Source organism: Musa acuminata, chromosome BXJ2-2 (assembly GCF_036884655.1).
Source record: "Musa acuminata AAA Group cultivar baxijiao chromosome BXJ2-2, Cavendish_Baxijiao_AAA, whole genome shotgun sequence".
NCBI lineage: Eukaryota > Viridiplantae > Streptophyta > Magnoliopsida > Zingiberales > Musaceae > Musa > Musa acuminata.
The window spans coordinates 24,855,156-24,873,163 of record NC_088339.1 but is presented as its reverse complement, the minus strand read 5'-3'; the positions used below and the strand labels follow the sequence as shown (position 1 = coordinate 24,873,163).

The 18,008-nt window shown below is 39.8% G+C and overlaps 2 protein-coding genes across 3 annotated transcripts; one reads left to right on the top strand and one right to left on the bottom strand.

Moving 5' to 3' along the window:
• The first annotated feature begins 1,969 nt into the window (after nucleotides 1-1,969).
• LOC135605533 (oxysterol-binding protein-related protein 1C-like) lies at nucleotides 1,970-9,908 on the top strand. Of its 2 annotated transcripts, XM_065095731.1 has the most exons (10): nucleotides 1,970-2,642; nucleotides 2,738-3,094; nucleotides 3,257-3,356; nucleotides 4,367-4,821; nucleotides 5,981-6,136; nucleotides 7,537-7,704; nucleotides 7,782-7,922; nucleotides 8,460-8,690; nucleotides 8,797-8,910; nucleotides 9,481-9,908. In XM_065095731.1, the coding sequence occupies exons 1-10, from the start codon at nucleotides 2,163-2,165 to the stop codon at nucleotides 9,646-9,648; spliced, it is 2,370 nt and encodes a 789-aa protein (XP_064951803.1). In that variant the 5' UTR covers nucleotides 1,970-2,162; the 3' UTR covers nucleotides 9,649-9,908. The 2 variants fall into 2 exon arrangements, with proteins under 2 accessions (XP_064951803.1, XP_064951804.1); XM_065095732.1 differs by lacking the exons at nucleotides 8,797-8,910; nucleotides 9,481-9,908 and having other exon boundaries at nucleotides 8,451-8,587.
• Nucleotides 9,909-10,497: 589 nt separating this feature from the next.
• LOC103976120 (J domain-containing protein spf31) lies at nucleotides 10,498-17,016 on the bottom strand. The gene is made up of 9 exons (XM_009391313.3): nucleotides 16,863-17,016; nucleotides 15,640-15,730; nucleotides 15,497-15,557; nucleotides 14,547-14,624; nucleotides 14,014-14,087; nucleotides 12,486-12,599; nucleotides 12,268-12,375; nucleotides 10,948-10,986; nucleotides 10,498-10,869 (listed from the first exon to the last, which is right to left on the bottom strand). The coding sequence occupies exons 1-9, from the start codon at nucleotides 16,946-16,948 to the stop codon at nucleotides 10,783-10,785; spliced, it is 738 nt and encodes a 245-aa protein (XP_009389588.1). The 5' UTR covers nucleotides 16,949-17,016; the 3' UTR covers nucleotides 10,498-10,782.
• Between the last annotated feature and the right edge of the window lie 992 nt (nucleotides 17,017-18,008).

The window sequence follows — 18,008 nt, the reverse complement described above, 5'->3', positions numbered from 1 at the left end:
GTTTGCACTGCTAAAATTATTTGATTGACTTTGATTTATCTGTCTTGCATTGATCATGATGCTACTTTTACACATGTTTTTGGAGGACGTACAAGAGCTTGGGGAAGAACAGAGCCGGAGAAACCATGGAGCAGGTACGTGTGACCATCACTGACGACGGCGTACGAATCAAGACATGGTGATCGCAAGGAAGAACCACAGCTAACCGTGTATGCGTGCATGCATGCGTGCAGCGTCGAGGGGAGGCGCTCACGAGTGGGCGGGAGGATCCGCTCGTCCTCCTTCCGGATTGAGAGCAGGCGGGGGTGGTCTTCGGCGGCACTGGCCATCCCGTCGGAGGTGTTGGTCGCCTCTTTCATGGATGAGGCCGACCGAGAAACTAAATCCCCAATATAAACATAACCGTATGCGGATCCTGTACTCCGTCCCCAGACCAGAAGTCCCGCCGACCACCGTCCCACGTGCGGCAGGAGAACCCCGACCAGCCCACAAGCGAACCACGCGGTCGGTGGGTCTGGCCCAACCCCCGCCAGGTACCGCGCGACGGCGACGCACGCCCGACCTTCTCACATCCCTCCAAGCAGGGTGGGGGCCGGGATCCACCTCCAAAGGTGGGCCGTCACGGTGGGAGCGCTGTCGTATGGGAACTCCGCGTGGTGGTGCCGGCCTCCCCACAGCCGGCGGCGTCTCCTCATCTCGGACGCGACCCAAAAGAGGGTGGCGGTGGTGGTGGTCACGGTCTAGCCGGCTAGGATGGCTACGTCCCATCGGCGGAGGGACATCCATGTGATGGCCTGCACGCCTTATAAAGCACGATGATGGCAGACCAGACATGACCACGGGAGGATGATTGATCTCGCCCATATCTTGCGGCTTACCGACCGCCATTCACAACTGCATGCTTATGTTTCAATTAAAATAATCTTTTTGTCTCTATAAAAGAAAACGAAAAACGAAGATAACGTTGTTCTTTTAAGTGCAACAATGATTGAGCTCTTCTTGGTTTCATTAAGGTGATGATGAGCTAACGCGTTGTCTTCCAGCAAAATGGCAAGAGAGAAGGCGATGATCATTTCCTGCCGCTCCTTTCGGCCAAATCCACCTACGACTGAGGGAGCGAAGAGAGGAGGAAGAGGTACACGACATTGCATGTGGTGGAACCACAGGGTTTCAGACTGTGGCTCCACCCCAACGCTCCAAGAGATACCTCCTAACTAATGAATAGTGGACCCGACCATCCTATATTTCTTTTCGTTCACCCCAGTTTATTGTTCTTTAAAGATCCGCATCATTAGACCATCGAGATGGATGGATCAAAACACTTTTATGATTCTTAACGTCTTATTAAGAATCACATGGAAATCAATTCCAGGGAAAATGATTATTTTAAGGGAAACATTAATAACATACGCACCCGATTCAGGCAACGATTTACACCGTGGTGGACCACAACGCCGAGCCCCGAGGCGTGAGGGTACACTTTGTCGTAAGAGAGTGGTGAGCCCAAAGTACACGCAAAGAGGCGCACGGGGATTCCATATCGGTGCAAGGCCGCGTCATCCGTTGAACCGCACCCGTGTGGCGTCCGGGTCAAACGCGACATCGAGATTCGTGCAACATCGAGTCGGCATCCTCCGCGTCCGCTCTCGCCTTCAGATCCGTGCGGCCGAGGGTGGGCGGGGCTCACCTGTCCTCACCAATAAATACGAACCACGTGGCGAATAACTAAGCGATGGCGAACGGTGCGAACGAAGGCGTTTAAATTCAAAAGCAAATTGCTACGTAATCGCGTAGAAATCTCCCACGGCGTTACTGTCCGACGGTTTGGTCGTCGCCCTCGATTTACCTTAGGTTTTATTGGTATGAGTTCGGGCCCCATCCGAACTAGGCTTCACGGATGGACGGGAAGTGTGGTGGGTGGGAAGGCATAAATCGCGTCGTTTCGGGTCGCTCATATTTCTTCGGTGGCGAGTTTTTCTTGGAGCGGTCGTCTCGTCTCCGGTTCGACTCGCTCCACCTCCTCCCTCCCTCCCTCTTCCTTTCTAAAGAGCGGAACCAAAACTACATCTCAAACCCAAACCGCTCTCCGTCTTCCGCGGCAACGAAGCGTCAAAACCAACACTACCACGCGCCTCTTCTTCTTGCGTTCACCAAATCGCACCATGGCTCCTTCCCCTCCGCCTGCGGCCGCCATTCGTGAAGGGCACCACCATCACCACCACCACAACGGATGCCGATGGCCCTCGTTGCCCCTTGGCGCCTCCGCCAGCGACAACGGGCGCCCACGCCGACGCCGCCTTCTCATCCTCCCGCCGTCCGAACCGTCGTCCCCTTGCTGCTCCTCCGCCCGCGATTCCCGCTTCCGCGGCGACCTTCGGCTCAATGACATCGTCCGGAACGGCGTCTCCGGCGTCCTCCACAAGTGGGTCAACTACGGAAGGGGGTGGCGCCTCCGGTGGTTCGTCCTCCAGGACGGCGTCCTGTCCTACTACAAGATCCATGGCCCCGACCGCATCGAGCTCGCGCCGGATGACGAATTGTCCTCCAAGGTCATAGGCGAGGAGTCCTTCCGTCGGATCTCGCGCCGGAAGAAGGGCCATCCCCATCTCCCTCGCAGGCCCGTCGGCGAAATCCACCTGAAGGCAAGAATCAACCTCTCTCCTTCTCATTTCCATCCAATCTGGGCGTATCTTCTACTTTACTTCAGGTATTACAGCGTTCTTTTTACTGCTATTAGGTCTCATCGATTAGGGAGAGTCGATCGGACGAGAGAAGGTTCTCCATCTTTTCAGGTACGAAGAGGCTTCATTTGAGGGCGGATACGAGGGAGAACCGGCTGGTGTGGGTGGAGGCGCTGCAGGCGGTGAAGGATATGTTCCCTAGGATCTCCAACAGCGAGCTGATGGCGCCGATGGATAATGTGATTGTCTCCACGGAAAAGCTGAGGCAGAGGCTGCTGGAGGAGGGGTTGAGTGAGGCTGCGATACAGGACAGCGAGCAGATCATGAGGAGTGAGTTTGCCTCCCTGCAGAACCAGGTGGTTCTTCTTAAACAGAAGCAGATCCTCCTCCTTGACACGCTTCGACAGTTAGAGGTAGAAAAAGATGACCTTTGGCTAGCCTGTGCCTACCATGCTGATAATTTTCTTTTACTTACAATATTCGTGGATTAACTTGTGCAGTCTTTTTTTGTTGGCATACGCATACAGCATTTCTGATCAGTTCTATATTGTTATTCTTGTGGCCTCATTATGTAGACAGAAAAGGTTGACTTGGAGAATACACTTATCGACGAGAACCACAAAAGATCAAGAGAATGTGAATCCACTTCTGTTCCAGAGAATGGGAAATTTAGTGGTACAGTGGTTGGAAGAATTGTTTATTAATATCCCATTTTTTCAGATAATTATTTGTTGATCTATTTGATAATTGCCATTCATACATGTATCTTTTTTCAATTATTTTTTCTCCATTTTTTTCTTGCTATTACATGATCTACCTTTTCTATAATTGTTGTCTATCTTCCTTTTAGTTCTTAATTTCTATATTCAGTAACTTTTCTGAAATGTAATTCACAAAATGAGCAAGTATCAAGGCTGTACTCATGACATTTGCTATTGTATATCACTGGAAAAACACGAAAAATAAAATTATAATATGAAGTTGAAAGTATACTTTTCTTTCTCTAAAAACCAAATAGTAGCTTTTCCAGATTCAATTAATAACTGAAATGAACTAATAATTTAGTCTGCAAGATCAACTATATGCAACCTCGATTACTTGCTGTCTCAGGGAATTAATAACTTGTGACCCAACATTTCAAGAATGCTTACTAAGTAGAAAGGATCGGTGTAGCAGGAATAGGCGTTTTATAAGCCTTGCCTTGTTTTTTTATAATGTTGAACTTTTATTTTTCTCTTTTTTGGCCTCCTTGTTGTCTTTTAGATTCAATCTCATGATTATGCATGGTGTTTTGCTTTTTATTCTGCCACATTTTCAAGAAACACATCCTGAGATCATAAACTTCTAAATTTATACGTTTTGTGATATTTCCTATGAGGCCCATCATCTGCTTGAAAAAAGGTGATCTTGTCATAATATTCAATAACTTACTTCTATGAACTTATATGTCAAATCTTTATATTTTACATATTGGATTATGACAGATATTGATATCACATTTGATTTACCAAATGACTTATGAATCTCACTATTTTATTAATTTGATTTCTGACAGTGATTGCAAAATACTTTTGATTTAATTATTTAAGCAACTAGCAATCTGGATTGCCTTTGTTATAGCTTTTGCTCACGTGGTTAAGTATTGTAACTCTCAGCAGTATCGAGTCTTTCATTTCTTGTTACAGGTGCTTGTTCTCCCGAAGTAAGTCCAAGTGAATCTGATTATGATAATGGAAGGCATGATCCTGTTGAAGAGGAGATTGATGAAGAAGATAATACTTTTTTTGATACAAAAGATTTTCTTTCATCAAGTTCTTTCAAAAGCAGTCGATCTGACTTTCCAAAATTTCAAATTGACTCTGATGATGACAGTGGTAGTTCTGTTGATGGTACTGACTCTTCAATGAAGTCCATGAGAACAAAGTACGCATATGTTAGAAGGCGCAAAAAATTACCTGATCCAGTTGAAAAAGAAAAAGGAGTGAGTCTCTGGTCAATGATTAAGGACAACATCGGGAAGGATCTCACAAAAGTTTGTCTTCCTGTTTATTTTAATGAACCACTTTCATCTTTGCAAAAATGTTTTGAAGATCTGGAATATTCTTACCTTATTGACCAAGCATATGAATGTGGCAAAAAGGTAATTGGCAAACTTGTCTCTGAAAGCTAATTCTTAATCACTTTATTTTGAAGTATAAGCTTTGTCCATATAAATATCTTCTTTTCCTTCAACCCTTTTTCATAAATTAATCCATGTTTCTTTATATTAGTTATGTCATGATTTTGGTTGTAACTCATATCATATTGAGATTTCCAGTCATAAATATCTGATTGTTTTAACAAGCCACAAAAATATACTCCTAACTCTCACATTAACTGTTGTGTTCTTTTGGATTTTCTTGCCGAGGTTATTTTGACATTCTTTAAGACAACCACTGGCATGCTTCTCAGGGAAAGTCTCCTTCCACCATCATCCACAATCTGTGAAGGATACTTGGAGATGGCATACTCCACAAACGGTTGCAATACTTTCTTAGAGCTTTTCTTCTAGCATGGTTATTGCCCTCTAGGCGCTCTCGAACCAAGAATTATAATAGAAATTTTAGCAACCTAATGTGGAATTTAAACTTATAACAATGTTGAAAGAACATGTTTTGCAGTAGGCCATGGAAACACTCAATGGTCCATGGAAATATTTGGTAAGCCAATAGTTGAAGAAATAAATACTCATAACAGAGGAGCATTCCCTGTCAGCCTTGATAATAAACCCATTGATTTCCACTTTGGTCTCATCAAACAAGCTGGAAGGTGGCTGAGAAGGTGATCAACTATACAGTAGGTGGAGCGGGGTAAGGGGAGGGAACCCTTTGCATGGAGCAATATGCCACAGGGCTAAGGAAATAAAGACTGGCTACATTATACAAGTTCAACTGTTGGGTACCAAATCACATCAACATGACATGGAGGCCTTCTAGTAATTGGGTTTCAACTTACTCAAGTATATTGCTGTCTTGTTATTAGAAACTCTTAAGGGCAAAATAATCATCGGACATCATAATTTTTAATATACTGTTTGACCATGGATACAATAGAAGTTGCATGAAAACATTTATACTAATGAGATAGACTCCTGAATAAACTCATTGAGACATTTTTGTTTATGGAAATCAACAAACACTAGTTGCTTTGCGATCAACTAACCATGCAAAGTCAAAATGAGTATGCTTGCATTTTAGTTCAATGATTGCATGAGCCTATCCTAATTATGTTGAAAATTTGGATATTATAAAAATTTCTAGGGTGATGGACTTATGAGAATCCTTAATGTTGCTGCATTTGCTGTTTCTGGATATGCTTCGACTGAGGGCAGAAGCTGCAAACCTTTTAATCCACTTTTGGGGGAGACATATGAGGCTGAGTATCCTGAAAAAGGTCTAAAGTTTTTTGCAGAAAAGGTAAAACAAACACAATTTTCCTATATTTATGTCATACTAATCAATTCTTTTCATACTTGATGCTATCAATTGTGTCTTTGACTTTTATCCCTTTTTTGTCTCTCAATAAATTTGATGTTAAATAAATCATTGAAGCTAAATTTGAACTTTAATTATTTGGTGAGTCTATGAACAAAGGAAACTTAATTCTTTCCTCACATTCTGAAATTCTAACAAGCTGTGGTCATTTATGATCTTTTAGATCTTAACAATCTCTTTCCTGTCCTTCCACACCAGATTCAATATATTTATAAACGTGACAATGCCAACTCAGTTGATTTTTCTGCCTCTTTTCTGCTTCCTCTTCTGTTATATTCCTCATGCATATATTTATCAATATATTCTCTACCATGCTGCGTGTGATATGTGCTTCCATAATGTGCAGTTTTTTTATGTTATTATGCCACTGCCTTTTGTGTATTCTCGTTGGATATTATGTTATCTAAAATACAAACACCAGGGATCCAATATGCTAAAGGAATTTGTGAACTTCTTATCGACTCCTACACTATTTAATGTACCTAGCATAGTGGGGCTGCTATTTTCTTTGGTGTATTTTTCTCATTTACAAGAAAGATATATACCCAACCATGGATTTTATTCTGACTTTTTCCTTAGTAATTGGTGATTTAATTTCTGGTTGAGTAAATTTATGATCAGTTTACACGGACAAGGGTTCCAAGACATTTTAATTCTTTATTCTGATTTTTTTTGTTATATTTCACTTCAAAATCTACATATATTGGGTTTTTAACTCATGAGCATAAATTTTATGGTATGCATTTTTTTTTGTTGTTTTTTAATGAAGGATTCTGTATATATTCTTTTGTTGTTACAAAATTTGAACTTGTTTACTGTGGACGACCCCAATCATATGGCATACACGTTTCCTAGCAATATGTGGTTGGGATGCAATCTGGCAATTTACATTATAAAACTGAATATTATGAGATGGTTGAAAATTTTGAGTAATTTGGAATTTTTTTGTTTTCAACTAGCGGCGAAGTTTATTCTTGAACCACAAATGTGACAGAGAAGATGGCATGTAGAGACATCTGATTGAACTGAAATGTGCTTTAATTTTTGACATCTGTTCTTTTTATTGTGCTATCTAGGAGTTTATGACTTCAGTCCATAGGAGTTGCTCTTCATGCCTTTTACATAAAATAACGTCATTGAGCTTTACTAAACTGCAATGTTATTTCCTCACCGTTGTTGTCATATCTATTTTGTTTTGCTTTAATTTGCTGCTGATTTGCTTTTGTATTTTTGCTGTTTATGTCTTCTCTGCATTGTTTAAATCTACATGCTTTAGTTTATGCAAAGTAGAGAATTAGTTTACCTATTTACTGCATATACAGGTCAGTCATCATCCCATGATTGTTGCATGTCACTGTGAAGGTAATGGATGGAAGTTCTGGGGAGATAGCAATTTGAGAAGCAAGTTTTGGGGACGTTCAATTCAGCTTGACCCTGTTGGTATTCTTTCTGTTGAGTTTGATGATGGTGAAGTTTTTCAATGGAACAAGGTATTTCATTTTTACATGAGATATTGTGTTTTAGATGTTGTGAACGTTGTATGAGACTTTGTTACATGCTATTTTAGGTGACGACTTCCATTTATAACCTTATATTGGGAAAACTTTATTGTGACCATTATGGTACTATGCGTATACAAGGTAATGGTGAATATTCATGCAAGCTAAAGTTCAAGGAGCAGTCCATAATAGACCGCAACCCTCATCAGGTGATTTGCTCTTTTGCCCTTTATCTTAATTTCCTCTAGAAATCATAGATTGTACCCAATGCTACATGTATTTTTCCTTTCCTCCATTTTGCTTGCGTATATAGAGACAGCTGTTTGCTTGTGTCATGTGTGGTACTTGTGCTAATTGTTGATCATCAATATTTGACATTACTTCACTCAATCTATTATTGCTATCATTCAGCAAGTTTCATTTATGGAATTGCAATCATGTTGATGTTCTTTGTGCAAAACTCGAACCTATTCAATTTTCATGGGCCTAGTTTTCTAGAATTGCCATGTAAGATAGTAATGTTGCATATGTTGGTCAATTCTGTTCCATAACATTCTTATACGAGTTATTCGCAGAGCCTGCTTACTGTCATCTGTTGATCATGACACTATTATTGTGTGATATTTTGGATCTGCCTGGGAATGGCAAGACTAGTACAAGCTGCACAGAATACTGGCACTGTTGAGTTTGACATCCAACAATCTCTTTTCATATCAACAAAAAGACATTGATTTTAGCCTTTGTAGGTCCAAGGTGTAGTTCTGGATCGCAGTGGGAAAACTGTTGCAACCCTAATTGGAAAATGGGATGACAGCATGCATTACATGGTCGGAGATGTCTCTGGAAAGGGCAACCGAGCTGAATCATTTTCTGAAGCCCAATTACTGTGGAAGCGTAGTAAACCATCCAAGCATCCTACCCGTTACAACCTTACTCGCTTTGCCATTACGCTGAATGAATTAACCCCTGGATTAAAGGTGAAGCATTTGGTGTTCTCTCATTCCTGGCTTTTCTTTTTTTTTCACAAATATTTTTTTGATACAGAATCAAAAAGCTTTTAATTTTGTGTTGATTGATGAGCAGGAAAAGTTGCCACCCACTGACTCAAGGCTTCGACCTGACCAGAGGTGCTTGGAGAACGGGGAGTATGAAATAGCAAACTCCGAGAAGTTGAGACTGGAACAAAGGCAACGACAGGTTTAAGTTGACAACAACTTGCTTTTCCAAATTTAAAATTATTCTTAATGTGATTAGACTAGTAATTCTTTCATCTTGGGTAGTTTGTAGTGTTGCTGTCTCTAATTTTTTATGGTTCTGCGGTATATTTGATGTATGGAGTTGGCTTATTGTTCATTTCGTTGATCATCCTGCTTATGCAATTATGAAAATATAACGCTTCAATTGAAGAAATTACACAAACTATATCTGGGTGCCTCGATGAGGACGTCAACCCTTTAGTTGGGCGAAGATTATAACATCTCAATTTAGTTCCTGAATTGATATATGGACTAATAACTTGGGTTTTTGAGTCAATTATCTCATCAGGTCAGATCATGATAAATATGCAAGTAAATTGTGATTCTTCTAGCAAACAGCCTATAGTTCAATCAAATAAATCAAGAACATGCTTTTGCATTTGTCCATTCTACGCACAGCTCTCATACCATCTCTCTTTTTTCCTTTTATTTTTTTCCAATTTCTTTGTCAATCATTTTGACTGCTATTTTTAATGCTTCCATCAATGAGTTAGTGACTGATGACATGCAGGCAAGAAAGATGCAGGAAACAGGTTGGAAACCTCGGTGGTTTGCTAAGGACAAAGCCAGCGGCACATACCGTTACCTTGGTGGTTACTGGGAGACGAGGGGAAAAGGTTCGTGGGATGGGTGTCCCGATATCTTTGGCCAAATCCCCAGCAATCACTTGATCGAGTGAGTAATATAATTAGAGTTCGAGACAAAGTTCCGAATGTATTCTTTAACAAATTTTCCCCTATAGATATTCGTTCTCCAATTTTTTCACCTTGCATTTCTCAAGTTTTCGATTTAAGTGCTCGCCATTTTGTGAGCCATCGAAAATGCCTTGTAAATGACACACTGGGAAGACAGTTGTGATGATTTTGTATTTATATTTCTGAACGATGAAGCACCGAACAATAAGAGCGCTTTCATTGTCTTGTTCCGAAAGCTGTATCAACTGTCAGTGTCTTTTGGCTTCTATCAGGATTTCTGGTTTGTACTTGTGGGTTTTTGTAACAATTGGGCGGTGGAAATCCAGGTAAAAAGGAAAAAGGCAATTTCGGGTAAAATTTGCAGAGAGAATTACAAATTAATGCATTAAAAATTAATTATTTTACTTTCCTTAATAATATAGGAATAAACAACAATTCCGATTGTCTGTTGATATTACTTACCATTAGTTAATCTTATTCCCTGTCTTGGTTGATTGTCGTTTACAAGGGACTGACTATGATGATTTGATCGGTCGGTGTCGGTGGTGAAGAAACGAGGTAGTAGAGAAAATAAGAGTGAAGAAGAAAGGAGATCATAGGGTTAGCAAAGGAGAACAAAAAAAAGAAATAAGAGAAACTATCAAGGAGAAAGAAGAAGAAAGGAGATCACATAGAGAAAGCAAAGAAGGAGACGAAAAGGCAAAAGAGAAGCCAAGTGTACGAGAGATAGATAAACAACATCGAGCTTTAATCACTGTTTTAGCGTATTAATATATATATATTTTTTTATACTGAGTTAGACTGGAGTGCCCGACACAAGGACGATCCATCGGTTTCATGTTGTATCAACATACACAATCTTATTATTGGCTTGGTTTTGTGGCATTTTCAATCTCTTCCCTAAAAATCTTGGATCATCATATCACCAACACAGAATTCACGACAGGAAGAACTTTAAACAGGTGATAACTCCCGTAAATGTTGATAAAACCTAATGACCAGAGTTGTACTAATATATTTTTCACCATCGCAACCGGCAGACTCGCCACCATAAACACAATTGCTCGTCTTGAAGATATGCTAAATCAAGTCTCCGGTTTCCGACGAGTAATTTGGTTTCACCCTCTCTTCACAGGCCTTTGAACGTAGGACTTATTGGGATCTTCTGTTTTGAGCTTTGGTGGCCGTATCTCACCTTTTTTGCCCTACAGAGAACAATAATAGCATCAGTTCAGAAACTCTATGCTATTTATTGTACCATCACAGGCACCATTATTTCTCACCTTCTTTCCGGTCTTCATGAAATCTCTCCAGCTGGAAACCTGCGACATACGAGAAAATTACGCTTAAGATGATCCACAAGTTTCCACTCGTCACCCAAAAGACCAACTAAGACCAAGGTTGAACCACAAGCACCTATATATTATGGCTTATTTCGTCTATAATAAACCAATGGATAGGTAAACAAAAGAACAAAATCAATGTTTACCGAAGTATGGTAAAGTTATAAGTGATAGATTTAGTAAATTTAGTTGCAGCAACAGTAGACCGTGAATTCGGTGGATGCAAGGATGATGAGTATTCATTAGATCATGATCTTTCGATGGCTATTACAGCATTAATTGCTCCAAACCATATCTATGTCAAAATTTTGATAGTTGGTACATAACCATGATCCTTGCTAATTTCATCAGTAGTGAATGAATGACCAGAGGAGGTGTGACAAAAAATCAACCTCACCAAAGGAATGCTATAAAACTGGATAATACATTTTTTAGGGTCAAGACCGAATAAAGATTATGAAAAGACTCATTTCATAATAAATCATGAGGTGTTCACATGATTTATTTGATGAAGCAGAAAAGACTCATTTATGATTATGAATATTCTCACTACCATAAAACAAATGCCTGGAGCAACTACTTTTATGCATTTAAGCTCTTTCACATCCAACAGAGCCCCTCAAATTTCAAAAAATTACTGGATTGATCTAAAACTTGCTTCCACAAATTTGGATTATTTTCATTTATTAAAGGCATTTTCAACTTAAAACAGTGAGTCAAATATACCTAATAAGAACTGGCATCAGGAATGAAGGCAACGAGCTTCATTCTTCTATCCACCTGAACTTCACATTTGCCTATATATATGCGACTATGCAGTGTCTTCTGTTATCGATAAATATTATGAATACCTAGACAATCTTTTCTTTTTTACCAATTGTTTCATTACCATCTATGACCTTCCTTCGATACCATCATGTATATTACTATATTTAAGCTCATTTCTGAAATTATGATGACCATACATAGGAAATGGGAAACACACAAATAAGTGGCAATACCTGGAAACAACTTATTCAAGTTAGCTCAGGTTAAACCATCAACCCATACTGATGAAAAAAAAAAAAAAAAAATCGTATCTGAGCTTTAACATATGATGAATTTGGCAATATATCGTAATTCCTGCAACTATGACAAGTGATTTATCTCAGCATCAAAATGTTTTGTGTTTCCAAGTATTATTGCCACTGGGATAAGATTAGTAATTGTCATAAAGAAAAAAAAAATCTTGATAAAAATAGAAAAAGAGAGAAAACATACCCGTTGATCTCTTGTTTCCTCCCACTGTTCCTCATGCTCACGCTTTCTTTTCCACATCTCTTTCGTTTCTTCTTCTTCCTTCTTTAATCTTCCTTCCTCTTCTGATATCTAGTTATTCATGAATACATATTCCAGGTGTTCAACAATTCCTTTGTAAGTAGTAATGGTATATAATGAACAAGAACAAAATACTGTAAATATTAGGTTGTATAGCAAACCCGCATTTGCATTTTCCTCCGACGCCACTCCTGTTCAGTTAAAATTTCACGCACTCTAATTTTTAACTGCTGCTTGAATTCTTCTGATTGCTCGTACTGCTGCTCAAATTTTCCCTGTTGATGCAAATCAAAGTTTCCTGAGCTGTTATTTACCTGATAATTTAACTATTTGATCAACTTGCAAAACCATATTGAAGTGCACTTGGGCACACGTTAAAAAAAAAAAACATGGTTTAACTACATACCGGAATATATCCTATGCATTTATTTCAGAAATGCATATCTATCCGGTCAAAATTCTTCGGTGAGCGATTCCATTTGGGCACAGCTTAGGCATGCGCCTGGGCCGAGGTGGTTGCCTGGCCCAAATCGACCTTGATTAGGCTTGAATTGAACCCAAATTGATTCGATTCAACCAAGCCACACGTTTAGGCCCAAATCAACAGCGTTGGATTTCAACACATTTAGACTCAGCTGCTCCTCTCTATCGCCTTTGCACTATGCCAATACAACCTCGCTCTTGATTATCGATCTGAATGGTTAAGTTTGAGGCATGAAAACTATAGGTAATACCTTTACTTTAGTGGTTAAATGTATGTAATTCTATGTCTTGGTAATACGCTCGAGTGCCTAGAGACTCGAGGTGGAGATACCAACTAACATATATTTGTTGCTTATTTACATTTATTAAATGATGAGTTGTGTGCTTTTGTTATAGTATGATAGCACACTCCACATGTTTGGATATGGCCTCCTATCTCATGGGTTGGTCACATTTGCAACTCAGTGAAAATTCAACTTCTTTGACCCTGCAAAGATTGAGATTTCATTAGTCAACAATTATGAGGAGTTGCCATCTAATTTGTATCTTTCCTGCTTTGTTATTTTGTAACCTTAGATGCACATGCATTTATCTTAAGCATGTGTTCCTAGACTAGTGTTGTCAAAGGCACTAGGCGTTAAAAGCCCAAGTTCCAAAACGCTCGAGTCTCTAGGCACTCGAGCATATTACCTATAGTTGGAGATACCAACTAACATATATCTAGGCACTCATCTTTCTTTGCTCTCAAAGTCACACCACACAAGGTGCACTGAGATACTAAAGATGCTAAGAAAACCAACTGTAAGATGTTAATATACATCCAATAAAATATCATCTATCTACATCTTGCAAAGGACAATTAGCTAGGCACACATCAGATGATACTTTCCATTTTTATACATGCATCACCTAACAATTCTAGATAATTTGCTGGTTGCATACAAGCATTAGTAAAACAAGTATGATACTTGATTTGTACAATTCTAACTGTCAATCAGCTGTATCATAGATATAGATATATCTGTGACTAGATATTTGTTCTCTTTTACACTTACGATAATTATCTAGTCCACCTGGCAAAGCAAATTTTGCAAGAATAAAGATCAGATTCATTGTCAACAGAGTAATAGTTCACATAACCTTCTTAAGAAAAAAATCACTAGTAAAAAGGACATGCAGCTTGTTTAATGAAACAACTCAGCATACCTCATCTACCATTGCTTTTAATTTAGAGGCATTGTCTTTCTTCAACTCTTTCTTCCTCTTTAACCTAAGCTCTTCTGCAACATAAAGCACCATCAGTGGATCTTCTCTTTTCATATCAAACCATCACAAGAAATAAAATATTTTAAGCAAACAAACTCATAATGTAACTGTAACAAGCAGTGTGTATATTGCATGGATTTAACAAATAATTCTAGTACAATATGTCAACTAATACAGAAAGAAGAACTCCAGTGCAGAAAAGGCTATCTTCATGTTGATTTTGGTACATTGTACCAACCAAAGCAGAGATCCACAAAAATGTAAAGCATAAAGGCAAGTTTATGATAAGCACTGCAACTTAATTTGATGGCATTGAGTTCAATTGTGATTAAGCAATATTATCACGTATGAGGAATTCTAGGTGAAATTTTTCGTTGAAATTGCCAGAAGCTTATGTTCAATAAATTTAATGTTTGAAAGGAATCAATAACTTAAATATCTAAGATAAGGAACTAGTACGTAAGAATGCCCACCTTTGGCAGCATTAACTTGACTGAGAATATATTCCCTTTCCTGTAGATCAAGGAGTAACTGCTGTGCTTTTGCTAATGCTGTAACAATAATAATATCATTCATCAGTAACCTTCAAAGTTAATAGCATAGTGGAACATAACAAGGGCCAAAGAGTTCTTTTGTTCAGAATGGCATTGCTAGATCAGAATGGGACCAAATTTTAACTGAAGGCATACTGTATTTTCAAGACCAATTACATTTCTAATACAGCAACCAGAAAAAAGGGCAAGATAAACAATACAAGATGAGGGTTCAATTTTGTCATTTTAAGTACTGATAGAACTTTGCCAAAATAGAAAAAAGATTCACAACTAAGCTATTGGTAATCAATCCTTGTCCAACAAACACCAGAATACATGCATTTTAAAGTTAAACAAAGCCTAATCTAAATCCAACCAAACCCATTAAGTGAACTAGATAGCACAACTTCTCAACCAGTCCTCAGATTTATATAGTTGTACATCATACATGTTCAAAAGTATTATGCCGATTGTTCGTCAAGAGACAATTAGCTTATAGAGACACGGTAATATAAGTGAAACCCCCATGTGTACAACAAATTTCTTTAAAACTTTGTTGAAAATATATACTCATGTCTCAAATACCAGAATTATTCTTTAGCAAAATTCTATCACTACATCATAAGAGTGACTAAAGATTTTCCGAATATTAACTCTTTTATCTTTTAGAGTCTTAGATTTTATAGTACTGGTACATTCACAACATGTTTTACAAGGGAAGTACATCCTTTCCTTCTAATGCTATTATCCCATTTGTCTTCAACAAAAGTAAGAAAAATACTAAGTGATTAGATGTTATGACTATGCAAGAGAGATCTACATTCAGATGTATTTCACCGCCCAGTGATAGCTGAACAAAGAGACAGACAAACCTGTTTATGTCACAATACCTGCAAAAGCCTCCTTTGCTTGTGGATGCTTGCATTTGTCCGGGTGAACCAGCAAGGACAACTACAAAATATCACCAATATCAGGCATTATCGATTCACAATTTCAAATCTATTCATAGTTAAAAATAAGAAAGTAACTCTACCTTTCTATATTGCTTCTTCACATCATCAACTGATGAATCAAAGGATAAGTTCAGATGCTCAAACGGATTCAACTTGAAGCATGAAAGTATCCTGAATTGAGATACACTTGTTACTGATTAAAGGACTAAATGGAAGAACGAAATGTCAGTTAATGAAAAGTTCATCAAAAATTAACTTAAGCTCCAAAACCATCCAAACTCTAGATGTCAAGCTTTGTCATGTACATAATACAATATATTAAAATATTTTTTGACATATCATTGCTGTATTATATCCTTTTCCCAACAAGTTCTATTGGGATATTCATGTCATCTGATATCAATAATCCAAAGCCACCATGTGGTAGAGGACAACATCGAGGTAATGGGAATATGGGGCTGCTGAGTTAGATGAGAGAGTTGTGGCTGCAGGGTACCGAGACTAGCAGAGGACAAAGGGTAGGGGTGTTGGTGGTGAAGAAGTTGGTGACCGTCTGCTGGCAACAATAACAGAGACAAGGATGGTAGTGGCAAGAGGCGACGGTGGCAGTGGAAAAGATTAGCAGGAGGTCATGTAGGTGGAGACAGGTAGCAGTGATATTGGTGGTGCAGGGGGAGGGTATGAAGGTGAAAGGTACAAGGATAAATTGGACGATTTAATGAGATTAATCGATAATACTAATTTATATAGCATCAAAGGCGGGTTTTTTTCATTTAGCTGGTACTTTTTTCGTTCAATCTACATATATTGAAAAGGGAAGATCATTTTTTTCTTGCTTTCATCTAGGGTTTATTGGAAAAGGGAAGAAAATCCAATAATACACATTGTCTTCTGGGGACACTATACATTTCGTGCTTTTCAGATGTATGCTGCTACAAACTCCCCTGAGAGGCGAAATCAACCTCTCTGCTGGTTCAGGGCATACAAGAGGACGGGCGATAACCTATTCCCTGCCAAACCAGCTGGTGCTTCGAATTCAACTATTAAATACACTGAAAATTAATTCATGAGACCGGATAACAAGGTCAGATCCAAAGAATCGACGATGTTCTCAAATCCTCCATCAAATTGCGTAGGGCAAGACATGCCGTTCCCCTCCCGTTAACAAGATCCCTCATCGCCGCCTAATTCACGATTTCGCGTAACCCCCAAAGCCCGTAGAAAAGGACTACGCAAAACCTAGTTGGTATAACTGCGGGAGCCAAAGAAGCGAGGGAACGGCGGGAAGGAATCGGTGGGTTACCTGGCCACCTCGTTGTCCCTCTCGACCCCGCTAACCTCGGCCATGAAGCTCCTAAGCAGCAGATCCTCCTCCGTCACCGCAGCCATTGCGACGTCGCTGCCGCCCGTCCACTCTCTGCGTCCGTCTCTGACGAAGAATAATGGGCGAGGAAAGCCTCTTACGTGCCGCTTTGGTGGGCCGAGAAAGCCCAATTCTAAGCCCAATGGGAGCCCTTGCCGAGCCTAGTGTTCAAGCCCGAATGCTTTATGGGCATTACAAGGGATGGTAACACAGAGAAGCTTCGGTGGCTAGGCCGAGGCCGCGCGCGTCTGTCACCGACTTCGAGCCCCTGTCGAAGTCCGAAAACGAAGTCGCAACTCGCCCGAAGGCCGTGGTCGCCGACATGCCTTGAAAGCGAACGTACCACGACGACCTCATCCCGCAGGCCGTCACATAGCCGTCGGCGTCGAGATGTCCGAGAGCTTCGGGAAATGATTTCTTGTGGCGAAGCACCATGCTGATTTGCTTCTCCATCTCGAAAGCTGAACCTGGTTTGGGACAAGTTGCCGAAGCCATGAACGATCTCTGCCTTTCCGGGCTGGTTTTGGAGTCATCAAAGATGGCCGTGAGCTCCAACGCCCCACCTCCATGCTTATCCCCACCGAAGACCCACCATGGCAGGAAAGTGAGCTCGCATTAAAAGCCAAAGCTTGGCAGTTTAGAGGTGCTTTTGTTGCTCAGCTCCATTGTCCGTCTCAAGATCAAATGACAGCAAGTATGGCGTGCATTAACCTTCACGTCTATTCACTAAGCAAACATCAATAAATGACTGATGTAAATGTTTGCTTATACTCTGAGATGCTTTTGCATGTAGCCATGGATAGGCATGTCAAGAGAATTGCCTGTACAATAAATTAATGTTTAGACTTCATCCTATTGTAAATGGGATGAAGAACAAAAGGCAAACAATGATTTCACTCGAAGAAAGGAGATAGGCCAGGGCATGAAACTGTGGCAAATTCAAGAGAAAGGTGAAGCATGTTCTGATGAGATAGACAGTTAAATATCTGATAATGCTGAAAGTGGAGTCATTCCTTCAGTAATGACTGAACATAAGAATTTAGAGTGCACTGAGATATATATTTTTTTCAAAATATCTTTAAATTT

Bases quoted from the DNA above. Each gene is read 5' to 3' on its own strand.
- LOC135605533 (XM_065095731.1), top strand. From the start codon at position 2,163: ATGGCTCCTTCCCCTCCGCCTGCGGCCGCCATTCGTGAAGGGCACCAC. The intron at 3,095-3,256 runs GTAGAAAAAGAT...CTCATTATGTAG, and splicing joins ACACGCTTCGACAGTTAGAG to ACAGAAAAGGTTGACTTGGA. The intron at 7,705-7,781 runs GTATTTCATTTT...ATGCTATTTTAG, and splicing joins AAGTTTTTCAATGGAACAAG to GTGACGACTTCCATTTATAA.
- LOC103976120 (XM_009391313.3), bottom strand. From the start codon at position 16,948: ATGGCTGCGGTGACGGAGGAGGATCTGCTGCTTAGGAGCTTCATGGCC. The intron at 15,731-16,862 runs GTAACCCACCGA...ATCTCAATTCAG, and splicing joins AGGGACAACGAGGTGGCCAG to GATACTTTCATGCTTCAAGT. The intron at 10,870-10,947 runs GTGAGAAATAAT...TGTTCTCTGTAG, and splicing joins TCATGAAGACCGGAAAGAAG to GGCAAAAAAGGTGAGATACG.